General features: G+C 38.7%; 2 protein-coding genes across 2 annotated transcripts; one reads left to right on the top strand and one right to left on the bottom strand.

The window, feature by feature from the left end:
• Positions 1 to 840: 840 nt before the first annotated feature.
• LOC139729778 (UDP-glucuronosyltransferase 2A3-like) lies at positions 841 to 1719 on the bottom strand. The gene has a single exon (XM_071640712.1). The coding sequence runs from the start codon at positions 1717 to 1719 to the stop codon at positions 841 to 843; it is 879 nt and encodes a 292-aa protein (XP_071496813.1).
• An 8070-nt stretch (positions 1720 to 9789) lies between these two features.
• Positions 9790 to 19533, top strand: LOC139729744 (regulator of microtubule dynamics protein 1-like). The gene is made up of 9 exons (XM_071640679.1): positions 9790 to 9945; positions 11635 to 11752; positions 12507 to 12781; positions 14074 to 14163; positions 14863 to 14918; positions 15847 to 15934; positions 17041 to 17071; positions 17746 to 17879; positions 18381 to 19533. The coding sequence occupies exons 1-9, from the start codon at positions 9844 to 9846 to the stop codon at positions 18426 to 18428; spliced, it is 942 nt and encodes a 313-aa protein (XP_071496780.1). The 5' UTR covers positions 9790 to 9843; the 3' UTR covers positions 18429 to 19533.
• The last annotated feature ends 5530 nt before the right edge of the window (positions 19534 to 25063 follow it).

Raw genomic sequence — 25063 nt, 5'->3', positions numbered from 1 at the left:
GCTCTGACAAATTTGATAATAGTGTAACCCACTTTCTGGTCACCTTTGCACGCCTTTGTACGACTGAGGTCACAATATTAGTCTACGCCCTTCAGCTGATTGGGTGACTGAAACGCGATTTAGTATGCCTCATTAACATGCGCTCTGATCCATTCGGAATAATCTGATAATAAGCAGGACTTCTAATCCCGCGCAGAGGAAGAGAGAGGAAAGGGGAGAGAAAATAGGTCATGTCGTTTCGTCCTATTTATGGAAAATTTTCATCAGCCATAAATTATGACCCGTATATTTTCTGTTTTCAAGCAAAAACACACAGACGCACACATCCTTCTATACAAATGCGTGTATACAAGTTATATATTATGTTTGCTGTGTGTCAGAGGTGATGTTATAAGACTTCGGAAAATATTTGGATTTATTAATGTAGCTCAGCTTTTCACCATAGTTTAAGTTAAAAAAACAAACAAACAAACTCTGTTGGCCTATAGGCAAGGCGGAGCCCTGCCCCTCTCCCCCCCCCCAAAAAAAAAAAGAAACAGTGAACGGAATTCAGTACTGTTTTCCTCTAAAATTTCAACAACACAGATATTACCTAGTACGCATACTTACGATCTTTTAAATACACTAAGACGTGACCTGTATTGTAGGTATGTGACTAGCAAATATAGAGATATATTCAGAGAGATTATGTCATTAATTTCATGTCAAATATAAAAGGTTTACTTTTGATTATACTATAGCTGCTTGTAATGAATGGCATTGATTATGTAAATCTACGTATACCTTTGAGAAAAGATGATGAAGTAGACCAACAAACTAGAATAATTACACAATGTCGTGTCATACCTGCTGTAATAGGTCTGGAGGTTTGGCCAAGAGACCGCCGACAGGCACCCACGCCGGCGCCGTCGGGCGAGGGAAGTCGAGGGCGAAGTTAGTGTGAGCCAACCACAGCTGCGTCTTTCCAAGTATCTCACGGATGGTCAACTTTGTCGAGATGTTGTGTTCCATCTGCAGGGCCACGAAAGGCTTGGACCAGACGTAGGTCAGATATTTGACGAAGACAAAGCGGTAGAAGAGGTTGTAGAGGCGTTGGAGGAAGGTCATTTCGTCCGTCAAAGCTTCATAGAGCGGGAACGGAACGTAGGCATTTGGCGTCGGGATTCCGAGCAGCTCTTCGTTGAAGGTCTCGTAGCGGAAGGTCGCCGTGAAGGCGATGAAGCTGGTGTCGAGGTACTCGGCCAGCAGCGCGTCGCAGGGACAAAAGGGAATCCCGATGATCGCATGGAAGGATCCATTCCGCAGTCGTTGCAGATGGGAGGGTTGTGCGAAGAGACTCTTGCAACCGGCTGCTACAACGCCGAAGAACTCCTGGGCAACGGGGAGCACCTCGGCATAATCCAGGATGGACTGCTTCCGGAAGGACACCCTGGTGAAGGAATCTTGCAGCGCGTCCGTCTCCTCCCGGGTGTAAGGGATGGGGTAGATGATGCTGTCGTTGTGGGATGACTTCCGGAATCCCATGGTGCCTTTGTTGGAAGCCGCGAGCACGGTGACGTAGTGCCCCCTTTCGATGAGTCCTTCGGATATCCTGGCCAGGCTGTAGCTGTGACTCTTAGTGCTCATGGCATTGGTGAGCGAAATCAAAATATTTGCACCAGAAGAGCAGCGGATCAGAATGACAGTCATCAAGCTAAAGTGGAGTGCTGACCAAGTCATCTTGATAATTCCCGAATGTTGTTCAAAAAAACAAAAATAGTATATAAAGTAGGGGAAAAAAAGGAATATCTCACGAAAGTGTCCATACAACTGCCAAAATCACATACTCCCCAGAAAATTTTTGAACCATCTCTCTCCATACCTGGGAATTAAAGTGTCGAAAATCATACTACATACGCCTCTCTGCCTGCATGGTATTGCTTCGTGCTGTTCATCTTTCCCTCAGATCTGTGCCGTATCTGCAATTACCCCAGATCCACATTCTTCGTCTGAGCTGAACACAGGTTCCTGCCGATCTTCCCGTCGACGCAAGGGAACTGGCAGCGTTCGCTTCCCAACGACGCTTCTCAGCGAAACCTCAGTCTAATTTTTAAGGAACCCTGGAGCCAGGAACAAATGCACAGCGCCCGACTTACACCACGTCTACCTTTGTTGTGCGCGATTCATCTCAGCGAGTCAGGTGCATTGGACACGAGGAGGATTCCATCAAGACAGGGACATCACTACTGTGCGATTTCAACACGATGCTGATGAGATCACACCTCCCTGGATCAACATAACTTATTGTGGCTACATTGTAGTCCTACACTCACACATCCTATTTCTGCGGTAACTCGTATGCGTTAGACACTAAACTGTTTCGGTAGAGTAAACAAATCTGCAATGCATATCATCCCACGTAAGTCAGAGAGTGTGTTCTGCTGAATACAAGTGGAATTAAACGCGGAATGAATGCACCACGGTAGTGCATAATAGCTCAATACAGGCTATACGCAAAATTCACCTTGAATGTTTGAACTCATTGGTTGATAGCAGTGTCTTGCAACGTACCAGCACTGTATAGTTAATTCAGTCATAAACACGACAATACTCACTCATTGAAATGGCATTGCCATTATAATAGAACACTCAGGGAGGGAATTATGAGTGGGGGAATCGGCGGGCCTCTGGTTCTCTTTCTATACGTCTAACCCGCAAATATCAATGCATTGACCGATCACAAGCTTCTTTTAGAGGAAGTGATCAGCAGTCAAGCAGTTATACACTATTATTATTTTCATATTTTCCAGTCAATATACCTTTAACATGTTTGCATATTGTAATGTTCTAATTTTTGTTTTATCATGTTTGTTTGATGTGTTGTTTTCCCTGTAATCATACGAAATTTGTATATTCAAGTTTGTAAATAAGTTCATTTCATTTTTATATTTCTTATCTTTTCTGTAAAATATGTATCTAGACTAGATGAGATAAAAAGGAGGGCCTGACGAATCCTACGCTCGGCTTCATATTTCTTTCGCATTCATTCTCAGATTCCAACTTTCATAGATCGACCGCTATATGTTTTATATGTTTGCAATATTCTATGTATGTCTCCTAGCTGGATATCATGTATTTCATTTTGTAATATTATGCCTCCTAGCTGGATATCATTCAATTTTGTTATATTTGATGCATTTTTTTCACCGAGAAATATGAAAATGAAATTGAAATTGAATTGAAATTGCAATCCGGCATTGACAGGAAAGACAGACGGAAAGAGTGACAGAGCAAGGTAAAGGATATTTTGGATGACCAGATAGTCTAAATGCATGCATCAGAGAGATTTAAAAGGGCATCAAGAATTGAAACTAATTTCAGCAAGGGTAAAAATAGAGATTTGTGGCACGCCATGATTGCCTGCCGTGACTGTATCTCGGGATACGGCAGAGAGAGAGAGAGAGAGAGAGAGATAAAGATTCACTCATTCGCAATGTAAATGTTCAAGGGTTAGTAAGGTTCTAGAATCTTGTCACTAACACAAACTCTCGCCGGGCGGCTCATTTCTGATTGGTTAAAGTTCTTCGTTGCGTCATCTCGAAGGGTGCTTCGGGCAATATGCTATTGGTCGGCTTGTGCGCACGCGTCATGGCTCAGCGGGTGAAATGGGTTGTAAGGTCACACAAGAGTCATAAGTCATAAGTCTTCGTGACGCATTTCGATGGAGCCATAACATTGTCTGAGTCTATCTTGTCTATAATCGACTCAGCCAAAGCATAATGATAGAAAGCTGTAAACGAGCATAATTGTGTATAGTGTTTATGCCTAAATCGAAATCAGTTTGAAATCATTAACATCGATCTTGAGATAGGGACTTAGTGACGACTTTAAAGCAAATAATGATTATTCATGAGAATAAGATTTAGCCGTCATGAATATGGATGACTTCAGAAGGAATTGAACTTTGCAGCTAACTCCGTATTTCTCTGGATGTGTCATTTTCTCTTTCTTTCAAAAGTGATTTAGTGATTTCATCGCATAGATTTTGGACACACATAAAGCACGTGCGGTATAACCTGTACGATGATTTAAGTGATGAATTAAGCATAATTATTAGTTTGTGATCATTCGTTAAAATCTAATTGAAAATGTAGCTAATCAGCAGTTTCCGTGATTTTTTCTGAAATGAGTATGATGTAAGAAAAAAATATGTAAGCCAACCTTGGGGCATTCATGCATAACCGTCCGATATGGCAACAAGTGAGTGTATCATGTAGTTTGTTCGCCCCCACCATCAAATAGGAATTGTTCGTAAACTAAACTCGTGAACATAACATAACAATGTTATTGCTAAACAAAAGGAGCAAAGAAAATGACATGTCGTGTTATGGAAATTGTCATGATTCTCATTGTAAGAAAAAAAAAGAAAAAAAAGGAAAATGGAGAACAATATACTATCGCTTCGGTGTCCTGTGAGAATGGTAAAGCAAAAAATGTCAAAAATGTCAAAATACCTTTGACATTAAATTGTGTTCACATCTATACCATCATGGCGTTCTATCCCGTATACATATGTATGTGCCAATCTATAGGATTGCCGACACAGACGTAGGACAGTGCGAAAGAGTCAGAGAACACAATCCAAAGGTTAATGCTGCTCGACATGCTTTTAAATCTAGGTCACATGCACTGGTGAACTCGTGTGTTAATTTCCCGTTACGTGATGTTTGTTTTGCTTTCTTATCTCAAGTGCTGTTAAAGTGCAAGTCCTTCACCTTAAACAACTTGAATGGAATGCAACAGACGAATGGTAGAAGTTTTACTAAGATCGGATGAAAGATTCAGTTCAATTCAATTCATTTCAATTCAATTCAATTCAATTTAATGCAATTCAATTCAATTCAAATTTTTATTTTATTTTCAGAAACATATACACATTATTTTTTTTTTTTTTTTTTGGGGGGGGGGTTAACAGAGAATAAGGTCTAAGTAAAATTATTTGAAATGAAAAGAGTATGTCGAACCTTTTGATAATTATGTATTGTCATTAAAACTGAAGTGATCAGAGCGAGGTAAACAATACGCAAAATTCGAAAAATGGAGGGACCCACTGAAAGGACAAAGCTTGTATTGAAGAGAAAAAGTTTGGAAAATTTAAGGTTTGACATGTTGCCACATTTGGTCACTGCCATGGTGCGAAGAAGATGTGCTGGTGATGTCACAACATAATATCTATAAAAAAAATCATGATTTTTTGGTTGAAAATCTGTATCTGCTACAATATCCTTCCCCGAAAGTCACCATTGCCTGGTATTTCCAAGGACACAGTTTTCTGTCCGAGTTCATGTCAAAACAAAAGCAAATTTAGATCAGTAAGAAATGTGCCAGGATATGACGTCACTTCATCTCATTTGCATAATTATTATGCAGTTCCTTCCTAGTATATGTCACTGTTTTATAACATGTGACAGGGGCAGATCCAGGAATTCCGAAAGGGGGCGGGGGCTTTACAAAACTAAAGGGGCTGCACCCCCACCCCCCCCCCCATTTTTTATTTCTATTGTTTTAACAAAAGGGGGGGGGGCGCACGGTGCGCCCCTGCCTATAAGATCCGCCTCTGTGTGGAACTAAATTTAAAACTCCATAACTTTCTACATTGATATCTCCATCATAGGTACATTCTATAATGAAATCTCAAGCTATTATGTTTGTTAGATTTTTTTGCCAACTCAAAAATTTTGGCGTATATGTATAGAATCGCGCTTTAAACCGCATAAACTCGTTAAACTTGACTTCGAAGATTAATCTTAATGAGGAGAGCAGGAAATGTGGAATGCCCGCCACCATAACGAAGATCGAACAAACAGATACACTGAAACAAAACAAACAAAAATCTCCGCTCTTTGGTACACATTTTACTTCAACTTAACAATTTTGACTGCCTGTGGATATTTATCTTTTTTTTTCCTCTCCCTAAAAGTTCAATATACTCTCACGTGTATCGTAGGTTGATGGCATGGAGAAATACGGTGAAGTAAAACGGGTGCGAAGATCCGTCAACATCGGCTGCTTGTTTTTCTTTTGTGTTTGTTTTTTCTTTAGTGGGGATGAATTTATGGACGGTAGTGTATACAAGAAAATAAAAAAGAGAAAGTTTTGTTTGTAGTTGATACACACTGTAGACCAAACATAAGATAATTGTGAAGTAACTAACGTAATCATGTCGTTATTTATAAATCACCGTCTATCACCATTATGTTTACGTCGGTGAAACCAATATCACTGTTCCATGAAAAGTTGAAGTTAAAAGATTACTCTCATTATTATCGTTTTATGTCCGGTTTTAATGAAATTTCGCATTTTGGTTTCCTCGATATTGCTAGTCTTTAATAATCATCATAATATATACCAAAAACCGTGAACATAGCGCATCAATGAAGTTTTATTCTTTCTTAATTCCGCTGTAATGATATGCAAAGTTGAGCAATTAAAACATACAAATCCTTGCCGTGTTGTTTTCTGTATCAAACAAGCTATTATGACTATATATACTCAGTATATCGCTGGGAATATTAGATATTAGCAAAAAAAAAAAAGATACGTGTATGACTGTTTCACGTCACAGCAATGGAGATACAGATAGAGAGGAATATGTTTTGCTCTATGCCGAAGGGTTCGAAGAAAAATACCAGCAGGCACTGTGAACAGCGGCAGCAGCGTATTAGGATGAACGTCACCAAAACAGAAATCTTCAAGGGTCATGAAAATCCATCGCTCATCAGCACTTATCAGAATACTGCAGGTACAACAAACCTTCCAAAGCCCGTTGCACATGTTGTTACATGAGAACAAAATCGCACGCACAGCGATTATTTTAGGATTTTCCCCCCTCATTTCCTTTCATCAGTCCTGCTCTTGTTTTGGTTTCCTCTTGAAATGTCGATGAATCATTCTCGATTGCATTTCCCGCATTAAAATCCAGAGGTCGGGATGTGTTACAGCGATGTATAACATAAGTTGACACTTATGTCAATTTTCTGGAATTCTTAAGAAGAAGGACAAAGACAAAATATTTTTTTGCTCATAGAAACTAAGTAGGCTTAGTAGTGATCTGGAGTTAAATGCGCCTCAGCATGACAAGGGCAATGACTTGTGATAACATAAATGCCTATACCACAATTTGTGTATTAATGTGTAGGTCAGCTGCTGATAAAATCATTCGCAGATGATGTTTAGAATTTGGTATATGATATAAAAACAGATTTCGTACAGTGCTAAAATGCTAATGCTAATGATTATGGTTATAATGATCATAAATGACTCAAACAACATAATGATAATACTAATGAGAATTATTGCTACTACAGGATAGGCCTATATTATTATCATCGTAATGTCCTGCTGTGTATGCACTAGCTTACATGAGGCCCTTGCCATCATCACAGTGGCGTATCTAGGGAAAACGGCGCCCGGGGCAAGCGCGAAAATTGCGCCCCTTATTTCTGAAAAAGACTATTGTTCAACCCCAACCCCATCCCGGTAGGGACTTTAAGCAAAGTCCACATGATATGCTTTTCAAGCCCTTAAAAGGGGTCTTTTGAGGGTGATTTAAATGTAATGAATTTTGATAATTTTGGCGAGCTAGCGCAGCGAGCGAGCCGAAAATTTGTGCATTTCAGCTGACAAAGCATGGAATTTGATTTTTTGCTTATCAAATCTTACAATATTAATCAAGATAGTGACGGCCTTATAGATAACGATTTATCTATACCAACAAACTGAGTACTTTAAAAAATATTCTAAATCAGAGGGGCATTTCATGAAGCATTTTGTCCGACAACTTGTCGGACAAAATTTGCTTTCAGCCAATCAGAAGCAAGGATTTCAGTAGCTTTTAACAGTTTGTCAGACGAAATATCTGACAAATTGCTTCATGAAATGCCCCCCCCCCCCCTCCATGTACGCGCGAGTGAGCCGAAATTTGTATATTTCCTCGTCATCATCACGTTTTGTTCTTATCTCCTTTTTAATTTTGATAAATTTTGGCGAGCGAGCGCAGCGAGCGAGCCGAAAATTTTTGTATTTCAGCTTACAAAACATGGAACTCTTGTCATTTTTTGCTTATCAAATCTTACAATTCTAATCAAGATATAGTGACGGCCTTATAGATAACGATTTTTACCAACAAACTAAGGAATTGAAGAAAGACTCTAAATTAGTACGAGCGAGTGAGCCGAAATTTGTATATTTCCACGTCATCATCATCACGTTTTGTTCTTATCTCCATTTTGTTTTGATAAATTTTTGCGAGCGAGCGCAGCGAGCGAGCCGAAAATTTTTGTATTTCAGCTTACAAAACATGAAACTCTTGTCATTTTTTGCTTATCAAATCTTACAATTCTAATCAAGATGTAGTGACGGCCTTATAGATAACGATTTTTACCAACAAACTGAGGGCTTGAAGAAATACTCTAAATAAGTACGAGCGAGTGAGCCGAAATTTGTATATTTCCACGTCATCATTACGTTTTGTTCTTATCTTGTTTGATTTTTTTGGCGCCCCCCCCCCCCCCAGTATGTTCGAAACCGTTGGCGCCTTCTTTTGATCCGATTGGCGATCGCTTCAGAACGAAAGAAATTGCAGCCGCTGCTCAGTGAAACATTTTACCTGCTAAATATAAAATGACATGTGTGAACACAATAGACATTGTCATTTTGTCCGCTTCATCATCACATTTTGTTCTTACCTTCTTCTATATAAAATTTAGAGAGCGAGCGCAGCGAGCGAGCCGAAAATTGTATTTCAGCTTACATAACATGGAATTCTTGTGTGAACACAATAAACGTTGTCATTTTGTCCGAGTCATCGTTATGTTTTGTTTTTATCTTTTTTTGATTTGGTTTTCTGCCCCCCCCCCCCTTCCGGTGAGTTTCTTCTTCTTCTTTTCTTTTTTCTTTTTTTTTCTTCTTCTTCGTTTTTTTTTTTTTTTTTTTTTTTTGCGCCCCACGGAGTGGCGCCCGGGGCACGTGCCCCCCCTTGCCCCCCCCCCCCCCCCCCCTAGATACGCCACTGCATCATCATCATTACATTGAATAATTGCCGGTCAACTAGTTTGAAAAGGGTGAGAAGAGGACCCGGGGAAGAGGAGGGAGAAAGAAGAGGTGCACGGGGTGGAGATTCGACTTCTTCCTTTCGATCCTTCATTCTATTGATTTAAAGAAAAAGAACATCGAAGAAGAAGAAGAAGAAGAAGAAGAAGAAGAAGAAGGAGAAGAAGGAAATTAATGATGATGATGATGATGATGATGATGATGATTAATATTATTATGATGATGATGACATGATGATGATGACATGATGGTGATGATGATGACGATGATGATGACGATGATGATGACATGATAATGATGATGATGGTGATGATGATCATGATTAATTACGATCAAAAGAAAAAGAAGAAGAAACCACGAAGGTTTCGGCTATTGACGGACGAAAAGACAACGTAATCATGGTAATCTGATTATTCTACGGAACTGGACGTGGCTCGTCTTATATTTTCCTGAGTTACAAAAAAAAAAAAAAATGCAGGAGAGAGCATCATGTTTGTGCAGACGGCACGGGAGACGGCACCGGTTTTCGAAGCAAGTTGTTGATTTATGCATGAAGAGGTTATTTTCGGATTGAGGTCGAGTTTTGGGGACGGACCCAGCTTGGCTAGCTAGTGTAGCTAGACGTTGAACGGCGTGCCGCCCCGGAGCGCCGCGGGCGGCGCATCAGTGTATAAGTAGTGTAGCGGTGGTCTACGGTAGTGTTTTAGCCAGGTAGGGCTCCGTATTTGTGGCGCTGATATCCTACCCAAGAAGATGGCTGTCAGATTTAACGCTAGGAATATCTCCCTTCTCTTTCGTCAGGCACACTCTGCGCATCGTCGTTTGACTTCTGCTCCTCTGTATAACGTGATAAAGGTATGACAAATATCGCAATCATGATTTCTTCAACGCAGCCGTTCGCCACGCCTCACTAGTATATATAAATGGTGCAATGAATGAATGTGTCAGTCGTCTGTACTAAGTATGCACCTGTGTTGGGCGCTATCCCGACTATTCTTGAGTTCGCTTTTGTGTGTCATTACTGGTAATCTTGTTTGCTTGTTTTTAAAACATTAGATGGCACTTACCTCACATAAGATCAAATGACACATCTTGAATTGTAATAGATAGTTAGATTACAATGAATTGTAGTACTAGATGCCCATTTTGTCAGTTTACTCACCTCATTTTTGAAAATTAGAGGAATCTAGTGCAGTGGCTAGTGCTTTTTTGTTAAAATAAAAAAGTTGTAGGTCCTAATGTTAGATCTAATAACGTGGTGAAGATGAGGGGCATGGTCTAAATTTCTATGTATTGTTTTAAACAAACAAAAAAAAATAAAAATGGCAGGGTAATTCCAAGTGGCATACTTGTACATTAGACAACAATTGAAAAGGAAAAACAAAATCTTGTAGACACTTCCCCATGCCAGAAGCTTGCTCGTTCATGCCAAGATAGTAAGGTGTTGCCTTGGAAAAAATTTAAGAATTCAAACTAGGGTCTATGACTGTAATAAATCCGTGAGTGAATATAATGTCAATAATGGTAGGATAGATGGTGACAATAGTATTCAAATTTAGTTTGTTTACATGCAGGTTCTAGGGCCTAGCTATATGTTTACATATTATGAGCTAGAAAAGTGTAACTTACAGATAATATGCCAAAATCTGTTTATAGTAGAGGTCTAACAACATATGGACTCCATGCCATGGAAACATCTCAGATTGTAATACTGACTTAAATACTGTACTTCTGTAGTATCAAATTTACAATTAGGTTGAGATTAGCACAGGGACAGGGCTGTGTATAAAGTTAGGTGAGATATGCTGTGCATGGATCGTGTCAAATGTCGGGGGGGGGGGGGGGGGGGGAGTTTGATAATTATACTTAGGCGCATTTATGGTTAGGGCCTCCAGGGAATGTGGGGTCCACAATTTGTTTCATATCTACTCCATCACTTGGGTCTCCTGCTTAAAAACTAGAGTGCTAGTGAGTAGACAGGTTGATATTTGAAGACCTTGATAAGGTGTGTGGATGTGTGTGTGTGTGAAGATGGGTAGATGTGATAAGGAGGGATCTGTTGTGTCTATAGTGTAGGTTATATCGAGGGGAAAGGGAGTAGGGAGAGAGATAAGGTGGGAAGGGGCTGGGGCAGTGTGAAGATAGTGGTTCCATTAGAAAATGTAAGGAAATGAAAGCAGAAGAAGATGTAGATGCATCGTGCATAACTCATTATCATTCTCACAGGTCTGCAAATTATCATGTCACTGTAAACAAACTGTTCTTGTGTTTGTGAGAGCACTTTTTACTGGTTGGTACTTCATCGAATGTGATAATATTAATGCATTGCAAGTCAACTGCAGCCTTGCTCAAAAACTGCACTCAGCCATCCTGTCATGTTGAGTGAATATTTTTGCTCTGAATAGGGAGAATACACTTGGATAGTGATTACAAAGCTGCATGGTGAATGCTTTCATTTTAATGTGCCTAATCTATTTGGATACAATCCATGTGGTACAAACTTTTCCCCCTTTGCTTATGTTTGGCTCTGTGAACTGTGGCTAGGTCACCCGGCTGTGGCAGATTTGTGCCCGACACTCCACCAAACTCAGACTGGGATCTTTCCTGTCTTCAAGTCTTGGAGTGTCAAGAGCACTCAGCCTATGGTCAAGTAAACCTAAAGGTGAATACCACCAATTTTTATCTGATTTCTTTTCTTGATATTCTTTCCGTTCCCCTCTGCCCCTCTGTACAACTGTACCTCCATATTTTCCCCAACAAATTTAATCATTGGTTGGTCTCTCCAGCTCACTTTAGCTGCATCCCATCTGTTTGATGTTGGCCTCTTTTTCTCAGTGCTAGGTATTTTGAGCCCCCCCCCCTTTCTGAGAACTTTGGCTTGTCTGTATCTTTATCGTACGATTTGATGTCAGACTTGTGTATGTTATGCATTCCCCATCTTCACATTCCGTTCACCTCGCTCAATGTCTTGGTAGTGTGGATTTAAGTTCCTTGACTCATGAATCAGAATCCACAAGCTCAAGAGGAGCTGTTGTGGCTCAATGGGTGTGACCTTCAATTATGAGGTTCCTCGTTCACGTCCCTTGGCTACACCAGCTGTGCCGGTAGACAAGGCATTACATCTCCTCTTAGAGCATTCAGTCTGATGGTTGTTTTCTTACAAGCATTCAATACATCCTTAGCAACCATGTAGAACAAAGTGCAATATGTGATTAATCATAAAGTCCTGCCAAGTCTGTAAATCCTTTACATACGGCATTTTACTCGCAGTATCCTTCTCAGCCCTGGTGTACATATTGAATGTGGAAATACTTGGGTAGTGATAATGGCTTGTCTCTTTGAAGGAGCAATGCATACATTGAATTGGCTTCCAGTCCTGAGGTAATTAAAACATTTTTTTTTTATCTTCACTACAGAGCCAGAGCCTGCAGTACAACCAGTTCAAGTGTCACCTGCTGAGGAAGCAGATCGCCTGTACAATGACAACAAGACCTTGGAGCTCTACGACCACCTGGTCAGGTTCAAGGACACTAGTGATGACGAGTTGCTCTGGCGGCTGGCCAGGGCCTGTCGGGGTGTTGCCCAGCTGGCTAGCACAAAGGAAGAAGACAAGAAGAGGTTCACCTATGAGGCTCTAGACTTTGCAAAACGGGCACTCGAAGTAAACGACAACAACTTTGCTGCCCACAAGGTCAGTTTAAGAGGATTTTGACTACTTTCCATCAGGCTTCCTACTTAAACAAAAGCTACCAATAGTAAACATCAAGTATCCATCAAAAATGAATCACTGAAGATCTTGGCAAACTAAATACTATCCAAAAAGATTAAAAGATGAAAGTGATTCAGAGAAATCAGCGAGAGTGCATTTTGCAATACAGTACAAATGTTTCTCCATGTACTCTAAATGTTTCTGTTGTTTGAAATGTGATACTTTAAAATTATTTCCAAGAGAAATTTGTTTGAATAATGTAGTTCTAATCAATTGCAGAACTACCACTAACAAGTTAATTGAAAAAAAAAGTAGGAATATCAAGAAAGTTAAGAAAAGGATTATTTTAATCAAAATGATTGAACAACATATTGGGTGGCCATAGCTAGTTGTATCAAATTAAACTACATACCATCCGTTACAACTGCATTCTGTCTGGTGTCAAATTTTGGAATATCTTTTGTCTATACATGTGTATTTCACTTCTTTGGAATTCATTTTTCTCTTAATCCCATAACCAGTTTTGAAAAGACCAAAGCAAAACTGATAAATAAATAATTTGATAATAAAACCAAAATAGATATCAGTTGATGTGCCTTCTGTTTACAGTCCAAAGAAAACACCCAACAACATATTGTGAAGAGGTCATGGTGCATAAATGTCACATTTTATCATAATCAAGCAAAGCTTATGAATTCATATCAATGAACTATCATATCAGTGAGAATGGTACTAGTTATAAAAAGACAAGATGAAATGTGTCTTGTTAGTCCATTACTGCCATGACGTAGAAAATGGTCATATACCTACTGTGGTTTGCATCTGTTCCAGTAAACAACAAGTTAAGTGATGTTGGTCAGCAATTTGTGTAGGGATACTGCTACAGAAGAACCTCATTATAATGAGCTGCATGAAACCACTAAAATGTCCTTGTTATATCAGTCCGGTATCATATCAGGGGGCATTTCATTAGGCATTGTGTCAGATTTTTATTTTTGTTTTTTGAAAAACTGTTAATACGTTACTGAAATCCTTGCATCTGATTGGCTGAGAGCAAATATGGCAAAAAAAAAAATGTGACAAAATGCTCCATGAAATGCCCCCATGGATAAAACAAAAGAGCATCAAAGTAAGAATGGGACCTGCAAAATTCCATCATTATATGAGATACCTTGCTATATATGACCTTGTTATAACAAGGTTCCATTGTAATGTGTTACTGCTGTGGATTAAACACCCTTTCACTCTATGAACAACATGTTTTCTCTTCCTAGTGGTACGCCATATGCCTGAGTGAAGTGGGCGACTATGAAGGCACCAAGCAGAAAATCTCAAATGCATTCATCATCCGAGATCACTTCCAGGTAATCCCATCGAGATCGCTGCGCAGTGCTGAGAATACCCCACAAAAAGCCTGATGTTCTTTATACATAATAGGCTAATCGAAAAGAATCATTGGACTGTTGCATGGATTTTGAGCTTACAGGACAACTGTTTATGCCCTTATTCATTTGTATTTTAGTAGTGTCAAATGATGTAATGGCCCTCTTTAAAAAAAAAAAGCCCCCAGAAAGCAAAAGATATACACACAAAGATTTTTTTTTTTCCACAGGTGTCTAGCAAGTTGATAATAAAAAGAACGCACTGTTCATGGGGAGTTCTTAATTAGCATATAAAGCGATATGGTATTTCTGATGTAAGAAGTAATGTTATCAATGTGATGGCAGTTTCATGTTGTTTTTGTTTTATTTTCTAGGCGACTAATGGATTGTAGTGAACTATGCATTATTTTGAGATCCCAGACAAGTAGAAAGTCAATAGGATTCAGGACATTTGGACACCTGTATCTTGACATTATAAAGTTTTCCTCCAGTTGGAATTTGAATCTAGGGACAAAAAAAAGCTGGTGGAAACTTTTTGTTAGTGATAGAGAGCCGGCAGCGTAAAATTGAATCAAAGGGGGCCTGAGCTTTTAATCCTAGCAGAATGATCATCAGAGGCAAAATGGCCACATCAGAGACAAAAGTCTGAACTCATCATCTTACCTTGTCTTCTCCCTGCAGCGAGCAATCACTCTAAACCCACGAGATGCGACATCAGTGCATTTGCTTGGACTGTGGTGAGTGCAGAACCAAAAAGAGCTGAAGAAAGGATTGCATTCCACTTCTTCTCTGTTTAATTCCTTTGTTTTAATCTTTCACTTTCTTTGTGGTAACGTCTAAAGGAAATTGGTTGTAGAACACAAATTGTTCCACGGCTTACCTGTTGTAATTTACAAGTGTATACTCCCAAGAAATAATGTCTTTGCTGTGTACAAGTTTCTATTGTAGTTTTACGTACGTCTTAGTAATATGAAGTAAGCAGAGCTTGAAAAGCTGCAGCAGTTATTACCATTGCATAGAGCAGTCTGTGAGGGGACAGCATGTATGTTAGTATTGTCATGTGGTAAGTACTGGTAACACCATCTCTCCTACTTTTAAAACAAAAAAAATCACACAAATATTTTGAATCTGAATGCAACTTTTTCTTCCCCTCCAGAAATTGTCAAAATATGTGTGTTAGTTCTGCTAGAATGTTAAATTATTTGAACTTTAACCCCTTGATTCATCTGCTTCTGCAATTATGAGTGCTCCTCCTTTTACAGGTGTACACACCCATAACCTTCATCAGAGTAGATGAAATGGAAGATTTCATGGATCCAAGTGTAATAGGACAATTTGTGATTACATAATGCTGTTTGTGGCATGTTGAATCTGCAACCCACCTTATAATATTGGGATGAATGTTATATTGTACAAGAACACTTAGCATATCTGTTACAATTCCAGACCATATTCAGTGCCAGGGGTTCTTTGTCGCCACCTAATACCTGCAGTATGATATATAGTACATGAGGATTTCTGGTAAAATGATGTAAATTTGGCATTCATTTGAATGGAACAAGCATGTAAACAGGGCAGTGCAGAATTAGAGCTGCTAGCAAAACCTCTCCTTTGTATAGCACGCATGCTTCTTTCTAAACGTTCTCATTCTCGACACTGGTTTAGGTGCTTCACGTTTGCCGACATGGCGTGGTACCAGAGGAAGATAGCAGCTGTCGTCTTCTCAACCCCTCCATCGTCAACTTATGAAGAGGTATAAAATGAAAATGAAGGGCAGCTTGTTTTGCATACAGTTACAAGGCACCATTGCCATACCCCTCACTCACAGGCTAAGGAATTATAAAGACCAATATTTTGTCATTTGTGAATGCTAAATAAACAGTAAAATTTTTATTAAGTAGTAAGGTCTTTTGAAGAGAGAAATGCGATGATATAATATAGTAAAGTATGATGTGCATGTAGATCACTCATTTATCCTAGAAGTTAAGAAGTGCACTCTTTACATATATATATGTGCGAGGGAATTACTCACCTTTATGGGTAAGAAGATGTTTTTCGCCAAGGAAATCCAATATCAAGCATGTGTTTCTTATTAATTGTAGATGTTTGAATTTGTAAATTTATATAGCTTGCGATCGTATCAAGATCGTCTATGGATTGGTATGTGGTTATCGTATGGGTGTGTGTTGTGTGGAAAGCTTGAATATGGTCTGCACAATGCTGTGTGTGTATGTGACACATTCTGTATGTACATTATGACTGCGTGTGTGTGAAGACGGGGAATTCCCTAAGTAAAAGGCCAATCACAGCATCCGAGTGCCTTATACCTGCTAAATGTCATGATGATGTCATGTATACATATGGCCGTCCCACCACATTTTCTGCATGTATCAGTGTGCGTGCACACACACACTTCACACGTACAACATGTAGTGCTAGCTGGAGTGCACTGAAGAAAATGATTATGTGTGTACAAGACAGTTTTTGGCGCATCAAACTTTACAATCTCGGATAGTCTGTAGTTCAGCCATTTGTTATCTTTTTCTTCATATTATATTCCTTCAATTCGGTTACAGTACATTATAATCAGTGTAGATACAATGAAGAAATAAGTTTAAAAGTTATACTTACTTCACCAGCCATGGGTTGATAAAAACATGGCTAACACTTATGAGAGAGACTGCTCAAAAGTTCAAGAGTGGCTTTAGAGATAAGTGCTGTACAAAGGAGTAGAATTCTACACATTCCCATAAATAGATTCTTGTCATGTGACTTGCATAGCATGTTTATTATTGGAAACATGGAGACCCAATATATAATATAATTTTTTTATTTCTCTCTTTGTCATGAATATCACAGGCTCTGCAGAAGTTCCTGTCTGCAGAAAAGAGTGAGTAACCATCTTCATGTTTCAGCCACCCCAAATCTCTGTAAAAAATAGGAAAGGTTTAATCAGCCTTGAAACATTACTTTAAAGAAAACAACAACTTTCTTCCTTTATGTTATATTACTATTTGGACATATTTAGAATTAGTTAGAATATCATTTGAGATTTTAATTCTATTTCTTGAATAGAATTAGAGATTATATGGCTGTATGGACACAAGATTCTTTTAGTTTGAAATTGTATGAAGCTCTGACAAAGATCCCCACCACCACCACCACCAAAAAAAAAAAAAAAAAAATTGTATCATCTTTAATGAAAAAGGGGGGGGGGGGAGCAATAAATTTTCTTGTGTAACAAAGAAAGACAAAATCTCTCATGAAACCTCTGAAGTTTCATAAGTCATAATGTTTTACAGTACATAGAAAGAATGAAAGCCATAGAGCCATATCATTTTTGTATTAAATATTTTCAAGAATTGGGATAAGCAGTTTAAACAAAGATATTCTGATCCAAATACCAGTTGCAAGTTGTGTCCCTTGTTACGCAATGCTCATGAGAGGGGGTCTCTACGGAAGAGATGCAAAATACATCAAAAGTGTACTAGATACAAATAAAAAGAAAGATACACAGTGATACAAAATGTTTCTCCTTGTCCCGTCCCAATGAATCCGACACAGTCTCGCCAAACTTCTACAGCAAGAATCTGCTGATGATTGGCAAGACATACCACAAGATGGGAAACCAGAAAATGGCTCTCCTCTACCTCACAAAGGCCAGGGACTATCCAGCAAAGACGGAGGAAGACATGCAGGTCTGTCCAGGGCCGAATTTTGACCTTTGCATTCTTACTAAAATACTAAGTGACTAAAATGATGGAAAGTGGAAATGAATTACTGTTACAGTGTACTCCTGTATTAACAAAGTCCTTCGGGACCAGCAATTTTCTTTCGTTATATGGAACTTTTGTTATAATCGAACAGTATGGTGTCTAAACATATGTTGTAGATGGTAATTTTGGGACCTGAATTTTGATTTTGCTGTCACAAGAATTTCAGAATAACCGTATTTGTTATAATGGGAGTGCACTGTAGCATAAATTTCTTTCCCCCTATTGGCTGAAAGTGTGTGCATGTATATTTTAGAATGAAAACTTGTGTGCTTGTTTGCCCACCTTGTACAAGGTATCCATGTTAAACTTGATTGGACCCAATCTTGCATGTCACTGATGTGGCCAGACATGATATCGCTGTCAGCCTGTAACAATACTTCTTTTCTTTATCTGCATGTATTGTTTCACCTCTACTACATACAGGTCAACAATGAGGCCAGAGGACTGCTTGCATCTATGAAACAAAAGTGAAGCCACCGCCCGAACAGCTGCAGTTGTGTAAATATTGGGACCAACAGTGTACTACAATCAAAACAGTCCTCTTTTGGCTAGAGTGCCAACCCATGAAACTTTGAAAAAAATTTATTTTGCAGGTTTAATGCGCATAGTCAGTCATCTCATGGAAACCTTTTCCAGTTGCTTGTTGATGAAACTGAATTCCAGCCAACTTTGATAAATGGTAGACATTGATTGTATTGGTAGTCACTAAACTTTCCCTCAAATTTAGCATTTTGAAGGAGGAAACAATCAATTATGTACTGTAATGCTAACAGTCATGTTTCTTGCCATAATCATCTGGCATTTTAAGCAGCCCTTTTTTGCTATACTAACTCCACTGCCATCATATTACATCTGTTGTTAGCAGTTGAGGTGTGATAACTTTGGCATTCGGTGATGTTACAACATTGCCTTCATGGTTTCCGTAGAGAAATCTTAGCCGTTCTGCAAAGTTTCCTCATTTTGGAGGAAACAAATATGTTCAAGCCATCTCTGTACGAAGGACTTGATTTTTTTTGTTTTTTGTTTTTTGTCTGCTTGTTCATGATTTCAGGAAGCGATTTCCTAGGTATACGTTTGGATGTTGGCGTTATTTCTAAGCCAGGTATTGTCACATGTAGAATAGGTTAGAAATCAATATGAGGCCTACTGAATCATTTCTGTTTGAAACCCCACTCCCAGTGTTTTACAGTTGAGCAATTCTGCCTCTGAGGAAATTTTCGACTTTTTGATGCATCATTCAGTTTCATTGTCAGAGTGCACATTCCTTGGATAGATTGATGGATGGAAGAGGGAAGGAGGGAATGTAGGTGGATAGAAAGGGTTTTGTCAATATGTGTAGCATGTGTGTTGATTCATTTAATGTAAGGTTCAAGTGTGTGTTTTTTTTATTGTGTTGTGAAATATTCCGTGTTCTATAGGAGTTGTCTCATATGAATTCAAGTTACTCCATGTTTTGTGTTGGTCACACCAACCAAATTAGCTTGTGGTATATTCTGGTATGTCTAAACAAATTTGACTACCTCTATTGAAATCGTTTTGTCTTCATGTCATTGTGAGCATTACTTGTTACTGTGCAATAAACATGTAGAGAGATAGACCAATGACAGTGCAAGACCTTTGTCATGTGATTACCGGTACTCAAAGTTAGCATGTCTGTTGCTGTGTGTTTCATTTGTTTCACCCCACTACAAATTCACATAAAGTTTGCTCAAATGGTCTTTACCTCTTCATATATTTGGAGAATGATGTGAAATGAAAATGTGCTGCTGCAGTGTAAAGGTGAGAAAGTGAAGGGAGGAAAAAAAAGACAAAACTGGTCTGACCTTTGGTGAATTCAACTGAAATATGGCTTCATGATTATGCAATGCTTTTTTTCTCTCTCTCTCCATGTCTCTAAAGTTGTATTTGTGGAAGCTGAGAAACTTCAGGCAGGCTTTAGTGGCATCAAAGACTCTGTTTGTATTTGCATTTCAGCACTTTTTGTTTCTAGACACAAAGTGAATATCTTAAAATACAAACAGTTTGTCCTTCAACTTCCAGACTGCAGCAAAATGTAGACCACGGATGGTAAGAACAGTTAGCATCTCAAAAAATAACATAATTTTAGCAGTTCGCTCAAGCCTTTGGCGAGCTTTCATATTACTGTAATGAGTGGTGTTACTTTGTAGCTTGCGACCATTGGCTTTGATGACCAATTCTTTTTTATCCTTTGTATTTACTACGGGTTTAATTTACCTGTGTGTTTCTTTGAATTTCTGCAGTCACATTTCAAAAAGATGCCTCTAAAAAGTGTATACAGGCCAATTCTATTGGAATTCTATTGCAAGGATGCATTGTGTTTTAAGTAGATTCTACACATTTTATTTTGGTTTGTTACTTGCTGAGGTACATCCTGGACCTACAAGACACTGATACATCAGTATTTTACATTCTGGTAGGATCTTGAAGTGAGCAAATGCAGATTTTATGATACAGTGTATACTGTGTGATTTTCTTCACAATGGGGAGCTTATACAACATCAAATCGAAAGTTTGAGTATTGGTATATCAGGAAGAATCTCCTACCTGCATGGTCATGAACATTGTTGATCCCATACTCAGTTAACCAGAGATTGAAATCGTACTTGGATGAAAATCAATTACATGTATGTTGACTCTAGCGTTGGCAACATTCATAACAGCTACATGATAATCTATGGTAATACTTCTCACAGGAAGGTGGATAAAAAAAAAAAAAGGTAATCTGTAGACTGAAGTGCCCTTGTGCAGTATGAAAGAGCATCATTTTAAGTACAGGCGACTCCGGTTATAACAAAGTCCATCAATCAACAGGCCTACACATACCACATTCTTTCACTGATCAGGAGCAGCTGGACCTAATTTAATCTAACAATAATTCTTGAAATTGTGAGATGGACTGTAAACTGTAAATACATGTACATGTATCTTTAGATGGAGGAAGGAATAAGGAAAGTCTGATGATATTTCTACAAAATGTGTATCCTTTGGTGTTATGTTTACTTATTGGATGGAAAAATGTGCGGTATGGTATTCTCTAATGTAAGTGTTATGATATTCCGTGTAATGTACATGTACATTGTATTTGCTGCAAATTGGCTATGGTCAGTTCGAATACAGAGTTGAAAATATTTGCACCTGAAGTCTTAGTTGAACTGAAATTTGTGTGTGTGTGTGTTCAAATTTACCCAACCATGTAAATAAAGAATAGACTGGTTCTGTAATGTATTCAGATTTTATACTGTACATGCTTTGTTCATAAAAGTTGCCTGTATAGCAACTATAAAGCTTGCAGGAGGCTTGCCCTTCCTAGCAACAGCTAAGCAGATACCTGCCTGTGGAACCTAATAGAAGGGAGCAGGTGAATTAATTGCTCCATTACTAGGCTGTGGAAAACAGAAATTCATAAATCAAAATAGATTACAGAAACGGTCTATTGCCTATACCCCTAAATTCAAGAACAGCTTTTTCACTAATTGGCTTTGTGAGAGTTACAGAAAGCTTAGCTGATGTGTGTGGCCTGATGTGAATGCATGCATGCAATGTGACGGAGGCATTTGTTGTGAGCAGTGTTTTCAGCTGTTCACTGTTTCCTTTTCATACAGCAGTCTTTTTAGAAGAGTCCTTTAAACAACAATTTACTGTAACTCCACCAGATAATGTATGAACATATCCATGGGGTTTGCATAATGACAATTACAATGTAGACACACAACACACAAGCATTTTGCGACTACAAGTAAAGTCAGTGCATAGCATTTTAGAATGCTGATCTACAATTGATTTTCAGCAACTTCCAATGTATCAAAGGTAGTCAAATTAATGAACTTTTGCCCAACATGAAAAGTTTACCAATGGATCAAAGTCCATTAACAATAGCTCTTGACAAAGTTGACTGAAACACTAATATAAGCAGCACTGAGATATATGTAGACACTGCAAACTTACTGTGAGAAACTGATTTTGATTTTGCATGGTATGGTACATGTAACTACCAGTATGTCTGTTGTGAGGGTGTATGTGTGTCTGGTCTTGTGGTGTTAATGTAGTTTGTTAAGACAAATGGTTGATTTAGGAGGGAGGGGAGTAGGGACAGGTGACAACTAGTGTGTAGACTGGATGCTACTAAGTTTGAAGTCACTTAATAGTATAAAGTCACTAAAAATGTGATTGTCATCAGGTTGCAATGTTTGATTTTGAGGGGGTATCAATCATAATACATGTATGACCTCAAATATTCTCATAATCTCTTTTGATTGCATATTTTGGGTTGTTTGCAAATCTAGCGGTACATTGTACAGTGCACTGCCGTTATAACGAAATGCTCGGGACCGGCAGTTTTCTTTCGTTATAACGACATTTCGTTATAACCGAACAAATACAATATATAATGAAAACAAGGAATCACGTATATATATATCATACACAGCTTGCTGAATACTCATCGTACACTGGAAAGCTATGTGAAATGTGATGGGATAACTGTATTACAATAATTAGCGCAAGTTCCCCTCAGAAACTGTGCGTGACACAAGGAGCAAACACACAGTGGCGTGAAGCGTTCACCCATGCAGAGACGCTGTAAATGCTTGTTCCGCTACGTATTTTCGAAAGCAATTCGCATTTCGTTATAATGGAGCACATTTCTTTTGTTTTTCTTTGTCTGTGGCGCTCGGAAAAGACTTCGTTATAACGGAAATTTCGCTATAACCGTGTTCGTTATAAGCAAATTTTGTACCACAGACTTTAATGGTGATAATTTTGGGACCAGAAGATTTACTTCGTTATAACGAAATTTCGTTATAACCGTGTTCGTTGTAATGGGAGTGCACTGTATTGTGTATACCGGTAGTAGATATGCACCAGAGGTAAACATCAGGTTGTGCAGCACCGCATTGTATTTGTTGTGCACTTCTTGCAACATCAAAAGACAACCAGGGGCGGATCCAGGAATTCTGCAAAGGGGGGGCGTAACTTATTTTTGGTGCCACTTCCGGGTTTCATATCATTTTTTTTCTTTTTATTTCTTTTGTTTTTAACGATAAATAACGGGGGCGTGCGCCTCTTGCGCCCCCTTTGGATCCGCCACTGACAACTACAGTTCATGATGTCACCGCAGGACAATGTTATACAAAAAGTGTGAGATAATTCCACAAAATTCCAGTTTTTGTGAAAAGTTTCGACTTTCCCATTGCCTCAACTTGTTACTTACATATGTCAAGGGGTATACATATTATTGCCCCAGCTTTCTGACAGAGGCGTAAGTCCAGCACTCTTCCATTATGCTACAAGAGTGAAGATGTTGAACTTTCTTCATACAGTCAAAGCTGTCTATAGCAGCCATCCAAGGGAGACGACAAAAGGGTGGCCATTACAGACAGGTGGCTGCTGTAGACAGGGTCTTTAACATACAACTGTAGCTTTTTCAGGGGGAGAGAGAGATATTTTAGTGACCATATAGGGCAAGTGGCTGTCAAGGCAGGTTTGAATGTATTTTCTTTATACCATCGTCCATGTCTGATGTCACAAAATGTAGCCTTCTCATCCTGCAATTGCTGCAAATGCATTAAAACTTGAAAGATGCTTAACTTTTAAACGCATCAACCAATTTTACTTAAACTTCACTGATGTGTTCTACTAATATTGCTGCATTCACTCAATCCACATACATACAGTTGTATCTGGGTTTCATTCCCCTTTAAATTTGCATGTCATGAGTACCTCCCTGCAGCTGTTCCATCACATGATAATGATGCTGCACCACAAATTAAAATCTGTTACCCACATGAAATCACTTTTCTGGCAGCTGCATGAAGGAATTGCCTTTATGTTTCCTGGAGGATGTGTAGTGACACAATTCCCTGATTTATGTCCAGGAGAGCTTTAAAAATTTATGTTTTCAATAAAAAAATTTTAAAAAAATGAAGCTTCTGACATTTGTTCTGCAATGGACATCACAAACACATAGGGATGATTTATGATATAACAAATACTTTATCTAAATGAATACAAAAAAAAATATTTTTGAGTCGAAAGGATTACTTGCATTCATTTCATCGTTAAGTAGCAATGATTTTGTGACAATCGAGTTTACATATAAAAACATAAACACATCACGATAGATTCCACATAACATAGAAATGTACACAATGTGACAGCTATCCTTTTAGGTCACGCAGAACAAAACAAAACATAGTAGTCTAGTTTCTTAGTAAACCCAATCTACTCCAGAACAGGACTAACAAATAGCTAGCTTTAGATCTGCTACGCGAACGCTAAGACAATGCAGCCTCCCAGGCTGGACAATGGAAACAGCAGCCTGGTGCATGTGGGTAAGCACTATTTGGTTTCCATCTCCCGGCGAGACGTTTTAACATTCCCCGTTGATGCAATTTTTCGAGATTTTTATATTTCGGGGCAATACGTCTTTACATTCTATGGCACGTATCCAGCGTTCTGCCATTTACTAGTACAGTATCTTACTGCCTGATGAATATTCATGATGAAGCGGGACGGGTGCCCAAATAGTGCTTACCGGTGCATGTGCAGAAAACCATTTTTTGCCTACTGAGCATCGTCATAGTATTTGTGTCACAGATCTAAAGCTCCCTAATGTTAGATTGAAGAGCAGTTCAAAGTCTCCAGTGCAAAAGAAGTTCCTACTTGCAAGCCATTACAGGACATAGTACACAAAACTTGATATACATCTGTATAACACGCAATGAGAGCCACTAGTTATTCTTATGGATACTAAGGTTACAGGAATAGCACTACTTTCTGGGAGATGCAGCCCCAAAGAAAGTTTTCATGAAAATCATACAAAAACGTTTTTCATACAGAATCTTGTCAATAAATTGAGTATATGAATATAAGAACGACCCAAGTCCATGGAAGACCATTTTGAGTAAACTAAAAAAAAACTTCATATCTTTTTTATTTGTCCAATAATATTCTATTTAACTGTGATGGGAAGGCAACATTGTATATACAAATTAGAACATATATTATTATGACAATTAACATTTACATTCATTGTGGCGAGGCCATTTTGTGTGGTGGACTTGGGTCGTTCTTTGGTTCATATGGAC

This window comes from Diadema antillarum, unplaced genomic scaffold (genome assembly GCF_040938485.1).
Source record: "Diadema antillarum isolate AM-2024a unplaced genomic scaffold, OU_Dant_1.0 seq00000263_RagTag, whole genome shotgun sequence".
Taxonomy (NCBI): domain Eukaryota; kingdom Metazoa; phylum Echinodermata; class Echinoidea; order Diadematoida; family Diadematidae; genus Diadema; species Diadema antillarum.
This window is presented reverse-complemented; position numbering and strand designations above follow the sequence as displayed.